At 42.9% G+C, this 15,093-nt stretch overlaps 1 protein-coding gene across 2 annotated transcripts in view; it reads right to left on the minus strand.

The window, feature by feature from the left end:
• VPS53 (VPS53 subunit of GARP complex) overlaps positions 1-15,093 on the minus strand; it is a 235,492-nt gene that overhangs the window by 129,633 nt on the left and 90,766 nt on the right. For both annotated transcript variants that reach the window (XM_088449555.1, XM_088449556.1), the window contains 4 exons: positions 14,986-15,064; positions 14,240-14,383; positions 11,372-11,514; positions 6,272-6,413 (listed from right to left, as the gene is read on the minus strand). In XM_088449555.1, coding sequence (XP_088305681.1) covers positions 6,272-6,413; positions 11,372-11,514; positions 14,240-14,383; positions 14,986-15,064 — 508 coding nt within the window. The remainder of the gene's footprint in view (positions 1-6,271; positions 6,414-11,371; positions 11,515-14,239; positions 14,384-14,985; positions 15,065-15,093) is intronic.

Consider the following 15,093-nt stretch of genomic DNA (forward strand, 5'->3'; position numbering starts at 1 on the left):
AGGTCTAAACAAGCCTGGAGAAAGGCAAGCACCCTGGAGACCCTAAAAACTGTAGGGTCATAACCTATGGGGGAGCACCATTGAAAGTAAGAGTGCCAAACTCTAATAGATGCGGGCTGAGGCAGGCTTAGGTGCCCTGAGCATTGTCTGGACCACAGAGTGAGAGAAACCCTTGGCTCTTAAGAGGGATGACTCAAGAGCCACGCCGTCAAAGACAGATGAGGTAGATCCGGGTGCCAGCAAGGACCTTGTGCTAGTAGATCCTGCCGTAGAGGATCGTGGAAACGGAGTCTATGGAGAGACTCCGTAGGTCGGTGAACCAATGTCGCCTGGGCCAGGCTGGGACTATTCGTATCACCGTGCCGCCTTCTTGCTTGAACTTTCGTAGCTCCCTCGGAAGGAGGGAGAAAGGAGGAAAGAGGTATGCGAGATTGAAGTCCCACCTCACTGCCAGAGCGTCCACGAAGGTGGCTGAGGGGTCTCTGGTCCTGGACCCGTACCTGGGGACCTTGTGGTTGTGTAGTGAGGCCATGAGGTCTACATCTGGCAGGCCCCATTTGTCCACCAGGAGTTGAAAGACATCTGGATGGAGAGCCCATTCTCCGGCATCTATGTCCTAACGGCTTAGGAAGTCCGCTTCCTGGTTGAGGACTCCTGGAATGAACATTGCATTGATTGCTGGGAGATTACCTTCAGCCCAGACCAGAATGTTTGCCACTTCCTGCATTGCCGCCCGACTTCGCTTGCTTCCCTAATGGTTGAGGTAGGCTACTGCAGTCGCGTTGTCGGACTGGATCTGGACTGGCCTGCCGTAGAGGAGATCCTGCGCCTGAGTGAGTGCTCTGTATACTGCTCGAAGCTCCAGAATGTTTATGGGTAGGTGAGTTTTCCTGAGTCGTCCACCGTCCCTGAAAGGAATGATGACCGACTACCGCGCCCCATCCTCGAAGGCTGGCATCTGTCATGAGAAGTCCCCAATCTTGAATCCAGAAGAGGCAACCCTTGTCCAGGTGGGACGTCTGTAGCCGCCATGAGAGGGAAAGCCGAACCTCCGGAGAGAGGAGTATCATCTGGGACCGTATCAGATGATACCGTCCTTTCCACCCGGAGAGAATCAGTTGTTGTAGAGGCCTGGAGTGGAACTGGGCGTATTCCACCTTATATCAAAGGTGGACACCATGGACTCCAGGACCTGCATTGCTGAGTGAATGGATACCCACCGATTGTGGAGCAAGTTGTGCACACGCAAGTATAGTGTCAAAACCTTGTCTGTTGGCAGAAAGATCCTCTGTATTCGAGAATCTAGGAGTGCCCCCAGATGTATCATCTGCTGTGACGGAGATAGGGAGGACATTTTCCGATGATCCAGCCAGGTGCTTGCAGGCAGTCCCTGGTCAGCTGGAGATGGCATTGTAACACAACCAGTAAGTCTACCAAGATTAAGAGGTTGTCTAGGTATGCAGGATGCTGACTCCCTGGCGTCTGAGGTGTACTGCCATTATTTTGTTGAAGACTCTAGGGGCTGTTGACAGACCAAAGGGTAGTGCCCAAAACTGGAAATGTCGCTGTAGAACAGCAACCCATAGGAACCGCTGGTGGGTTGGAGTAAAAGGTACATGCAGGTATGCATCCTGAATGTCCAGAGAAACCATGAAATCCCCAGGCTCCATTGCCAGGACAATTAATCGTAAAGTTTCCATGCAGAACTTGATAAATTTGTTGAGGTGTTTGAGATTCAGAATAGGCAGATGAGACCCATTCGGCTCTAGAATCAAAAAGAGAGTGGAATAAAAAGCAGTTCGGTATTATCACCCCTGAACACAGCAGGGAGTAAATGGACTCCTGGAGGGCCAGGGCCTTGACAGTGTCTGATGGGGGACCTGTACAAAAAAATAGCTGGGAGGACGCCTCAAGAAAGTGAGGGCGTACCCCTGAGAGACCACTTCTCGGACCCAGACGTCTGTTGTTGTTTGCCGCCAAGAGCCAACATATTGAAGGAGTCGGCCTCCCACCTTGGGATCCCCCAGGAGGAGGCCCGCCCCATCAGGCGGAAGGTTTGTAATCAGGCTTGGAAACTGGACGTCTGGCTGACCAAGGCTGCTTGACTCGCGGCTTGGTGGTCTTGAATGAACTAGACTGCCTGGGAAAAGACCATCCTCTTTCCTTACCCTGGCGGCGAAAGGACTGATAAGAGAACACCCTAGGCTTAAGAGCAGTTGCTGATGGCAGAAAGGCAGACTTTGAGGCTGCCACAGTAGCCACAATCTTGTCCAATTCTATGCCGAACAGCCGGTCTCCAGAGAAGGCTAAGTATTCGAGTACCTTGTTGGATCCCATGTCCGCCTTCCAGGACCGTAGACAATGGACCTGGCGTGCGACTATTAAGGTCGCAGATGCCTTAGAGGCAAGGAGTCCAGTATCCAATGCAGCTTCTCCCAAATAAGAGGCCGCATCCTGAATATGGGAGATATAGGCCAGTTGTTCCCTGGCAGCGTCCGATGGCAGGCTCTCTTCCAGTGCCCCTGCCCATCCTTTGATAGCCTTAGCCACCCATGCCACAGCCATAGCTGGCCTAGTAATAGTGACAGAAAGCGAGTAGACTGACTTGAGACAAGTTTCTAGCTTTCTATCCGTGGCCTCCTCAAGGGAGGATATAGACGGCAAAGGCAGCGTAGAGTTTCTGACTAAGCGTGCCACATGCGAATCCACAGTGGGAGGGACTTCCCATTTAGTACACTGCTTAGTAAGGAGAGGGTAAAAAGACGCTAGTCTTTTTGGGACCTGGACCAGCTTGCCAGGAGCACCCCAAGCTTCTCTCATGAGCTCAGTGAGCTGTTCTGATTGAGGGAATTTCGCCTTAACCATCTTCTGACGTTTAAACATCAGGGTTTTAGGTTTAGGGGCTGGATCATCATCCTCTATATTCAGGATAGATTAAAATGCCCTCACTAAAGAAGGAACATCCACTGTTCACTGACGGTGCTCCTCACCTGTGTGCGACTCAGAAAGCACCTTGTGCGTCATCTGCCTCCTCAGATGCATCAGCATCCGAAAGTTGGGTGGACTGAGAGGATGATACAGTTATGTACTTTGGTGGCTAATGGTCTGTCCGCCTGTAACTTTTGCTGAGAGGCGGCAGACGTTTCAGCCATATTCTGAGCTGAGTGGGCATAAACATCCATCCAAGGAAGATGCATATGGGGTACCGACATAGTAGACTACTATGTCGGTACCCCATATGCATCCTCCTTGGAAGTAAATGTAAAGTACTATTGAACCCCTACAAACCTGGTAGTTGATGGTTAAGGAGAAATAGCAGTGATAGGAATATCAGACAGTCAGAAAGTTAAAGTGTATCACCACAGCAGAGCTAGCACAAGTCACATACAATGCATATAAATAGAATTACAATGAGCTCTGAATCAACTACACAAGCACATAGGTTGGTAGGATTTGAGCACTGTAAAACCTGGCCCCTGGGAAGAGGTGTACAGGTAGACTGGACCCAAACCTCCTGAGACCAGCAGCTTCAGCAGAGCACTGAATAATGGTTACTGAGCGTCTCATATAGGGAGGAGGGTAGAAGGATGAGCAGCTCAGAAGTGGGAAAGCCCTTAGTGAGGTAACGCCACCTGGGCTGGGGGAGGGGCTGCCGGGGGAGAGCCTACCTCCCCTTTGCTGCATTAACCCCCGGGTGCGCTGGCCTCGTGAAAAATGGCCGCCACCACAGTCTCCGGCACCAGATCTAACTTGCCCCGATGGTCTAGTGGGGGAGCGGACGAACCAGTCGCCCCACTGCAGCGGCCTCCGGCAGGTCTCCACCACCGGAGGTAAGGACTGTCAACTAGCGATTCCCCGCAAGCAGAAATCGCCTTACCTGCGTCTCTGCTGACTAGCTGCAGCCCTGGGTCCCCAGTGGAGCGGCTAGCTAAGACCCGGTGGCGCCCGCCGAAATCACCAGACCAGTTACTGGTGTTGCGGCACTGGCGGAGGTAGATGGAGCAGCAGCACAGGCATTCATTAGGATGCCTAGCATTGCTTGCTCTGCAGTAAAATAAAATAACTCCTAAAAATAAAAGCTTGGGACTGCTAAAGCAGTCTCCCTATTAAAAAGGTGCAACCGTATCGTGCCGCACCAAAGGAAAAACTGTCGGCCTGTGGCTGGGGGCGGGGTATATGTGGAGGAGGATCAAGCTTAACTGTTTGGTGCCTGGGCCTCTCCGACCACACACACCCCATGGTATCTCTGTGGATCCCCTATGGACCCTGAAGAAGAAGATGTCCTATATTCAGTATTAGCCTGTTTACTTTTGTTCTTTCTGTAGCCTTCTATTGCTGGAGAGCACCTTACTCTACCTTGCTTTATGGTCATATGCAAAAATAGCCCCCACAGTCTATACATAATTTATCTTTTATATTTTATATTAAGGGGTGAGCAGGTAGCAGATAAATAGGGAGTAATGTATGGCATAGGTTGGATCTGGCATAGAGGGTGGGTTTTTTTGGGGGTATATATTGTAGTTGATTGTACCTTGTTGTTAGGAATCCAGGTGTACCATGATTGGGGTACAGTATACTGGGTGGGGGGGGGATACTAGTGTTGGGGTTCATTTTGCTTATTTTAATGCTGAGAATTTCTGTTATATGGTTACGGTAATTCTCTCTTTTTTTATTGGTCTTTGTCAACTTAATTCAACAGTGGACACGTAAGTAATCTTTGATTCCTTTGGATGCAGACCCTTGTTGGTTTAGCAACTTTTATGGTTTAGGCCACATCTATGTAGTTATTTTGTGCTATCCCTAGTAGTATACTGAAGTCCTTTATGTTACAGTCCGGTTCTAACTGACATTCCGGCTTCAAGGATTTAATGTTTGTGTGGATCCTTGCAGTTTGGGCTTGACTGGCACCTGCTTGCTCTTGCTGCATGGCCTGAGTGTCACTGATTACTATCTTTCCTGGGCATGAGACATTTGTAAATTATAACTGTATCCTTCATTACTCAGATCTTGCACTATCTGATTGGACAATGAACCTTAATCCTCATTCACTATTACCTTTTACTTACAATGCCTGTATTTATCTTATCATGGCGCTGTGCGCATAGTTTCCATTGAGTCCTCTATTTTTATTAAGTTTGTTGAGATTTTTTATAATGCTGTGTGATTTTTTATTATGCTTGCTTCAATACGTACGTGTCTTAATATTCCTGCCCATGCTGATTTTGGTTTTATGTGTTTTGTAGGTTTGGCTTATTTAAAATAATTAAAGATTAAAATATATGAAACATGGGTTCCGGACTATAGACAGAGAGTTAAAAGGTCAACAATGTCTAGATAGACACCAGATGTTAGACAGACACACTAAAGGTCGACATGGAAGAAGGTCAACATGAACAAATAGTGGACATGGTCAAAAGGTCGACACTGAAATGGTCGACACTTTTTTTATGGTTAGGCACTTGCCAAAGGGTAGAGTTAGACACTTACCCCGACAGTTAGGGTTAGGCACTTACCGGAGGGATAGCATTAGGCACTAGAAGGAACGGTTAGGGTTAGGCACCAAGGGGCGAGTTAGGGTGAAGATTTGGGATAAATAAAAAAAAAGTGTCGACCATTTGTACCGGTCGACCTTCTTCCATGTCGACATATTGTCTGTCTAACATGTGGTATCTACAGCATCTAGACATTGTCGACCTTTTAACGGTCTATCTTTTATACCACACCCATAACACATTCGGTTCACAGCAATAAGGCATATCCATTTCATCTTGTAAAAGGGGAAAGTGATTGTGTGAATAAATTTGTAATTAGTCTAACTTTCTTTCACTTGGTTCAATCGACTTTACTAGTTATTAAAAATAAAAAAAAATTCTCCGAAAATGTACCATATTGTACAGATACTGCGTTTATAACATTTACTATTACCACTGTGCAGCCACACCTCCTGGGGTATACAGGCGCATATACTTCTGTGCTCTCCAGGAGTAATGAAGGTGCATATGCTACCATTGCTGAGCTGGCTGCATCTTATGTACATGACCAGCTTTGTAAGCTAAGCAAAATAATCCTTTTCCAAGGATGCATACTGTGTCTGCGATTTAGAAGGACATTTCAACCATCTCATTTTGAGCCCATTGGATAGAAGTGACTTAAAAATATTTTAACACTTTGTATGCTCTGTTCATATATCTGGCAATATTACAACAAATTAAACTAATCTCTAAACTTCAAGTCAGAACAAACAAATGTTGATAACCAATAACTGTATTACCACAACAATGTCAGTCACGGTGCAGCCAGAGAAGCGTTTTGCTAGAAGTCCCTCAAAATTAGTGGTTCTCTGGATAGCGAAGAGCAGAAGCTTCACCTCAATCTCTTTAGCTCTTGTCCTCATGATTTTTGCAAGGTCAGTCCTGCAACAAAGTGGAGTAAAATTCAGAACAAGAAAATCTTCTTCTTCATCCTTATGCCATCAATATTGCATTATTGTCTTGGGTTTCAGAAAATGATAACAAAAAAAAAGAGGGAACACAGGATGGACATGTGTGTGTGTGTGTGTGTGTACAGTGTATATATATATATATATATATATATATATATATATATATGTGTGTGTGTGTGTGTGTGTGCGCGCATGCGTGTGTATATACACATATATACATACGCTAGACAGGTAGCAGCTTTAGCCTACAGCTACACCTTTAGATATAATAATCAATAGAATCTAATGCAAAAATGAAAACATTAGAAGATTAAATAGCAATAGTGCGCATGAAGTCTGATAAGTGGAAAGGAAGAGGTCTCTCTCTCTCTTTAGTACCCTTCCCCTTTAGGTGGCAGCTTATCCTTCAATATACTGATTAGTCAGGAAAATATAAAATGGTAGAGCTAATAAAAAGGTATGGAAGCTTTTTGTTCTATTACAAACTTGGGGGATCAATTCTAAGTTGAAGTCTAGCCCTGCATTTAGGTGTGTATACACACACACACACAACCACTAAAATACAATGCACTTGCTCCAAATTAAAGCAGTGAAGTACATTTCAATAACTCAAATGAGACAGAGTGCAACAGGAATAAAATAAGCCAATTTGGGATACATGAAGTGGAAAGGATGTCTGGACGTATATACTACAACTCAGAAGAATACAGAGATTCTTAGTGCTGACTTGGCAAGAGAGGGAGCTTCCCCACCAGTGACATGGAGATCACTGTTATGGAGAGACCTAACTCTAATCTGGGCTCTACGCCTATGCAATGAGAGACTTCAATAATAGTGGGCTCAGCTACAAAGGTTTCAATAATAGTGGGCTCAACTCCAAGCCTGTGTAATAAGGTTTCTAAAAATGGCTCAGCTGTAAACTATAAAGACAGTGTTATTGACACGATGAGATAGAACAAGAACAAAATTGCAATCATTCTATGAAGCAGAGAAGATTACTTCATATTGCATGGAAGTCGTGGTTTTAAAGCACGATGCAAATCTATTGCTAACCGAAATATGAACATTCTATAACATCAAAACAAGCAATTGTAATGTAGTAAAAATCAAGCTGTCATTTGCTGTAACAGCAACACACAGAAGACTATTTTTTCTGTTTCAGTCATCACCCACAGTGCAGTGCAAAAAATGTGCTGGGGGCTTGAGACTTAGGGCCCTTCTCCTTTTGGAGAGGATCCAGATCTCCCCATCCCCTCAGAGCCAAAAGGCTCGATTGAGGGGAAAATTAAATCTGCAGGTCCCCCTTCGCCGAAGCTAGGGGTACCATCTTTATAACCCCATCCCCTGGAGCCAAGAGGCTCCTTAGAGAGCAAGGGTCTTCAGGCTTCCCTCCGCCGCAAGGTTTTAGGGTCGGGCCTTTCTCCCCTTGGTTGGTGGAAGCTTCCACCAGGGAAAGAGATTCTTTGGCTCTCCCCAAAAGGAAATAGCCTCAGGTAACTAGGGGAGAGGGTGGCCCATAATGGTCTGACCAAGACCCCCACAAATGTGACACATACACAAAAAAAATAAAATAAATGTGTACTGAAATGTGTAAAAAAAAAAGTGTAATAAATAGTGTCATAAGGCCCTGCGTCGATCACAGACATTTTGCGTCGGCTGTGCAGCATAGCCAAATGGCAGATATATCTGCTCATCGTGCTGTGTATACAGGCGGTCAGCTGACCACCAGTACAATTGCTTCCAGGAACGGTGTTGTGACGAAACCCCCAAGCCAGATGGCAGTGATGGCTGTTCAGTGTGTATGGACTAAAATGATCTGCAGATATATTTTTATCTGCAGACCAGTCAATCTGCAGATATATCTTTCTGGTGTGCACCCAGCTTTAGGGTTGTTGCTTAAACATTGCTTTAACACTCTTACTTTCTTTATTAGGAAGAATGTTTTCACATGCTGGCCAAAAAACACTGTCCTGCAATAAGGAGCTCTACCATGGATGAAACAGGTTGCCTAGATCTATAGATACTTTGTGTCAGCAATAGCCCATGGCATGCTAAAAGTCTTAAAACCCAGTGGGCTAAGCATTGACTCTAATGGGTGCTAGTTAAATGACAAGTCAGATTTCTTTAACAGGAACCAATAACTTATATACATTGGTCACTCATCTCAAACATTGGTTCCAGCTTTGTTTAATTGTGAAAATTATAGGCTATATTCTCAAATATTGGCTTACAATCTATACCTTCACCAGAAGAAAAAATTACCCATTGTGAGAATGGAATGTGTCAGGTGCTCTAACATTTAGTGAATAAATGATTGAGCATATAATTAAATTGACTGAGCATGTCTCTCTGCAGGATTCCCTGCCATTATATTACACATATCACTGCCACTTTCTGTTTCTGTATGTAAGATGTCAAAGCATGAAAACACATTTTTTCCTTAAAATTTTAATTTTCTTCTACAAAAAGTCCCCAGTGTATGTGCCTGTAAAATAAATGGACCTTGATAATGCGGTGTCATTATTCATAATAAGCTGCAGTTAAATAATAGCATTACTATCTCAATTTCTGACATATCAGTGGTCTTACAAAACATCAGTCAATCTAAAGGAAAAGATACCAAAGACTTTTCCACTCGCATCAGATTTGACCTTTTGCTCTTAATACTGGGCAAGGAACATGTTTGTGGAAAGGTGAGGAGTTCATGGTCCAACTCATGACGGTTTTAAGCCAGTTTGTGTATTAGAAGAACAAAGCTTTGGCAGCAGATGAAGTTCTCATTAAAGAAAGAACAATGACAGGTATAGAGGATATTGTAAAAGCTCTGGTACTGTGAATGTTTTCATCTCCAGGGGATTGCTTCTTTTTCCTGGAGTAAGCTCACACAGAACATTTAATTGTAGAATAAAATAAGCTGGGCAGCACAAGTCTTGCATTCTGAAATGTTTTCACTATGGGAAGAAGCTTTCACCGAGGTGAAGAGGAACACTGCTTGTTATTTTTAACTAGTGAACAAGAATAGTGTTGCTTCAGCTACACAAATGTATTCACAGATGAATCTGATTTGAATTAACTTAAAAAGCAAAGCATTTTTCATAATAACAAGCCCATTGAGTCTATTGAACTGAATATAATACAAATATGTGTCACAAAATCATGTTGTCAATGAAATAAACCATTCAAAAAGAAGAACAAACAGAAGATACTTCTGGGTAATGTCATTTACATATTAGCCCTTTAAAAAATATACAGCCCACTTAAAGTATGTCATAGGCTTGTTCTAACCCAGAGTGTATGAAAAACAGGTAATGAATTATGAAAATGGCACAAAGACCTGGGCCTAGGTTATAAGTGGTGTTATTTTCCCTTTTTGCATCACTCGGTTATATTATTTATTTTGGAATAATAAATACTGTATTACTACACCACTGCTCGATTATGGCTTAATCATTTCCATGTATTTTCTAAAGATGGAATGAATAGGGAAATGGAATCATTGTAAGCTACGGTACTATGGACTAGGAGAAGGCAAATAATAATTGCCCCGAAGCAGTTTGAATCAAGTGACAAAAAGCCTATTCTGACCTTCTTAGTGCAGAATAGGTTGTTCTGGTCAGCATGTGAAAAAGCTATAGAGAAAGTCACTAAAACAAAGAAGACACTTTTAAATTTCCTAACAGGCCTAAGGACAGTATGAAAATAGGGCACTATAAACAGAGAATAGCCTTCTGGGCAATGTTATTCTTTAATTAATACACCACTCAGAAGGTTTTTTTATAGTTTGATATGGGTTTTTGAGGATACAGAACACAATCCTAAAAACAGCCTGTTTGAGGTTTTGAACTCCTAACAGAAGGCCAGTATTTGACTAGTTTATAATTTATACCAGGGACGGAGACCAGTAAAGCTAATCTATCGTCACCAAAGCAGTACTGGTACATTTTACAGGATTTGGCAACCATGGAAAGAGAGACCTAAGAAAACAGCACCAAAAGTTATAGATAACTTGAAAGAGAGGTTCCCAGTCACACCACACGCAATTCCTCACACACAGCTGACTTTCAAAACTAGTCACCATATGGTGCCCTTGAATGGGGTGTGTTGTGATATGTTGACATTGACCATTTCGGTATTCATCATATGGAAACTGATTAAATGTTGACAGGTTAGAATGTTGAAATATTGTCCCTGGTGGCCCAGCGGTCACTTACCTGCTTCTGGCGGTTGCATCGGCTCTTATTGAGGCTTCAGAGTCAGATCTCAGATATGCCAGTTTTCTGGTGAGTGTTTCTCCCCTATACCTACCTCTAGTACCTAACCCTAACCATTCACCCCCCTCCTCCAGTGCCTAACTCTAACCTCCTCCTAGTGCTTAAACCTAAGCCCCCACTGCCTAAACCTAGCATCAATATTTTGACAATGTAGACATCTCACACGTCGACATTCTGAAAATGTTGACATGTTGCCGGCCCACATTTTAGCAATGTTTACATCATAACAGTTGACATTGTGTGTCAACATTATGATTGTCGACCTACTGACAACATCCCCTTGCATAGGCTTCTGTGGCAAACAATTGTAGGACCCTTAGCTAAGTTTTCAGGAGAATTATACAGTACATTACGTTTAATGTTTTTGTAGGTTATATTTATTTTTGTGTGATCTCTATTATGTTGCTGATTTTTCTTTATATATAATACACATTGATTAATAAACTAACTCTTTTGATAGTAAGGACGTATAAGGACAAGGTCACAGGTGGGACAGAACTGGATACAGAAGTGGGGATACTCTACTAAAATAAAAATCGTAGTGCTGACTGATATTCAGAAAACTTATTACTCTTTTATTCTGCATTGCTTACTAACTGGCAGAACGATCTGGGTTTGCTCTGAACAATGCCAGCTACTGTGAGCTTTGTTAATTTACCTGGTTATATGGCAAAACTCTACAGCAATGCGCTCAGTCATATACCAGTCCACTGGAAACATGCAGCCATACTTTTCTTCATAATCCACAAGTTGGCGTTTAATCCATGCATAGCGCCTATCAATTTTATCAAGCCAGGCAACCTGTCACAGAAACAAAAGGTAAGAACAGCCAGGCACAGAATATGGGTAAAATCATTAAGGGGGGAATTCAATTAACTCCGATAATTTGTAAAGTTTGAAAAAGGCTGGCAGCCTTGGGCTTTAATGCCCAGGTCTATTCAATTAGAGGCCGAGACAATTCTATTAGTCTCGAAGGCAAGCCACAGGCTGCGGATATCGGGAATTTTTTTTTTTTTTTTTCAAGTATGTGCCCCTGCTCAGGCTTGAAAGAAAATCCCTGTTAACTGCAGCCTGCGGGTTGCCTTCGAGGCTAATTGAATAGTCCCGGGGGACAAATTAACCCATGGTAAATTACTGCGGCTAATTGAAGTCCCCCCCCCTAAATGACAAATTCCCAAATATCAACAAATACTAAATCAGACATTTAAATGATTGGTACTATTTATTAGTTATAGGTGATGATATATTGTTGTTACAGGCTAAAAGGAGCCGCTGTAAACCAGGATAGAGAATGGGTTGCAACAGTTTAAGTTATGTTTGATTGAATGCGGAGACTGTGGGAACAAAGAAACACTCTTCGAAGTGCTCTAAACGTGTAACCTCAGTTAAAATGTCAAGCAAACACCACAATATCGCTAAAACATAAATGAAAAACATACAGTAGAGTTGGCCTTAAAAGCGCAGATGGAATGGAAAAACCCAAGAAATCATCTCTCGGAAATGGGAAGGCGTCCCAGGGATAATTTTCTTCCTAAGGTGAGGCTCTCAGTGAGTATGTCAATGAAAGGAACAAAACCTTCTCTTCTTAATTAGGGGCTCTCAGAATAGGATATGTAGATGAGAAAGCAAATAGCCTAGTGTATTACCTTCAATACAAGATATACATATATACAATGGAAATGCACAGTAAGCCAATGTAATAGGTGGGGAACAAATCCTCACAAGTTCAATGCTTTCTTTTAAGACATTGTAAACAAGCTCATCTGAATAGTGAACGATATCACCTTACAACAAAACCGCATTATCCCAATTTCACCACCACCTTATGCAATAGATGACATAAAGAGCGGCATACTAGTATATTCTCTTTTGCAGATTTTATTGAAAAGCATATAGGACTTATAAACACAATCCCAAACTAGGGTAAAATATGGTACCCCTACCAGGGTGAGAGATGTTTTCTGCATGCAGACACAAGAAAAACGGAAATTGCTATGACCAACCTTACAAGGCATTGACAACGACCACATGTGGGTTGAAACATGTTGGCGCTGATGCCGTGTGTTCTGTTACTACAAAAGGTTGTGGCCATTATGACTGTGTAAGGAAGGTCACGGCAATTCCAGGTCTCCTGGAACTCTGCACTCCTGAAAAGGGTCTTCGAAAGAAGTACATTTTATCCACATTGTCACGGCACTAGTTGATTCGGGTCAGGACCCTTTGGGCTAGCTTAATGTGCGGGACTGTGTGAAGCTGGATGGCCTGATAATGCTACTCTTCATACAAGTCACAGGTATTAGTAGTGGAAGACCGATTCTGCAGAGACTAGATGCAAGCTAGTCCATGGCTGCAGCAGGTTCGCAGGATTTGCCAATAGCTGGAGGATAGGCAAGTGCAGGTTTACAAATGTATACTGTAGCAGTATGCTGGGATATCTGGAGAAGGCTGCATATTATACTGGTACTTGGTGCTGCACAACAAGCAGCAGTAATATACTGGAACTGGGTGCTGGAGCACAACTGGAGCAGGCTGCAAGAATATACTGAAACTGGGTGCTGGAAGCACAACTGAAGCAGGCTGCAGTAATACTGGAACATAATGCCTTGAAGCTATACTGGAGCAGGTTTCAGGAATATACTGGAACAGAATGCTGTGAGGCAATACTGGAGCAGGTTTCCGGAACACACTAAAACAGAATGCTGTGAAGCAATACAGATTAAAGGAGCCAGGGTAGTAGATCCTCAAAGAGCGAAGTTGTACTGGTAATGTACTGTCAAGTACTTCCTGTTTAAATAGGGAGTCCTAGGCGCTGATAGGCTGGGTGGAACATGTGACCGGAGTTTCTGATTGGCTGGTTGGCAGAGAGGATCATGTTACACATTCCAAAATGGTGGCACCCATAGTTCAGAATAGCGGGAACCACCAGGAGGAGGATGCCATCCACATTTCAGAGAAGTGACATTGGGGATGCTGCAGGAAGCCAGCGGGGACATAAAATGATACCGCTGGACCCAGCAATGGGGTCCCAAACTCTGCCACACATCCTCACTGATATCTGGAGCGATCCTCACCATAGGAAGAAAATGAACCCGAGGACCCCTTCCCATTTCCAATGAAACTAATTTGACTTTCATTAAACAACTTTTTGCTTCTACTATAAAATTTTAGTGAATGCTTGAACTGTCCATATCCCACTGTGGCGGATCTAATGGGTCTGAAAACAAATTAACAGTTCTGGTCTGTGGCTGAACTTGGAAACTAAGGGAAATCTTAAGAAAAGAGGCAGGCATTACCAGCAATGTATTGGCACGAGTACATAACATACAGTTATAGATAGGTAACTTATATTTCCTTGATGTAAATGAGCAATGACCAAAATCGTAATGTTAGTTAAAGTAATATAAATGAAGTATGATGTTAAAAAATGTTTTACTGTTCATTGAAAATGTTTAAGGGAATTGGTGTCACAGTTAGTTAATGATTTCAAGTAGTCAGTGACTGTGAAATTAAACTCAGTTATACTTACATCTTGATTTTCTTGGAAGAGCACAGAATATTCAGACAGATGTTGCCTGATAAATTTCTTGATGATCTCTTGTTTAATCCGGACATCCAGGACATTGGCTACCAAGCAGGCATCCCGCAGGACATTACTGGGTCCTCCTGTTCTCTGTTAGAAACATCAAAATTATGGCCATTAGTTGTGCTTGACATAAAATTAGTTTTAAAAGCACTTCCGGTAATATAGTTGTTTCGAGAGCTCAATGCCCATAAAATCTAATGTTAAATGGTGATCACTCTGCAGATCAGATAAACGCACTGATCCTCGGAGCGTTTATCCGATCAATGTAACTCACTGAGCTATTTCTAACTCAGTGTGCACACATTCTTCATTAAATTAGGAGGTCGGGCATCTTAAATATTAAACTGCACATTAAGATGTGACTTCCCTATCTGACCGCTTGCAAGAGTGATTAAAGCTGCTAACACTCCTGCATATACATCTATACAATCATCGGGACGATATTAATAAAAGTATGTGTGTGTACCCAGCTTCATTAAAAAAATTTTTGCTTGCTTTTATTTACTATTTGCAGTACATTATCCTATCCTCAGACTTCACACTAATGGTGTATCATCTTTGGTCCTAAAAAGCACAAGTTAATTAGTCTGTAGCATGACAACCACTAAATCCACAGTTGGTGAGACCTGCATAATGGTTTGGGGCCACCGTAATAGAAACACTTTACAAAATTCTCTCTAGATAATTACCTTAGTGCCCTGTGCTGGAAAAGCTTCCTCAAAATCAGCTAATATCTGTTGTCCCAATTCCGTCTGAGCAGCTTTAACCCTGCACAATAAAAAAAATCACTATATAAA

This window comes from Taudactylus pleione, unplaced genomic scaffold, assembly GCF_031769625.1.
Source record: "Taudactylus pleione unplaced genomic scaffold, aTauple2 ptg000487l, whole genome shotgun sequence".
Classification (NCBI taxonomy): domain Eukaryota; kingdom Metazoa; phylum Chordata; class Amphibia; order Anura; family Myobatrachidae; genus Taudactylus; species Taudactylus pleione.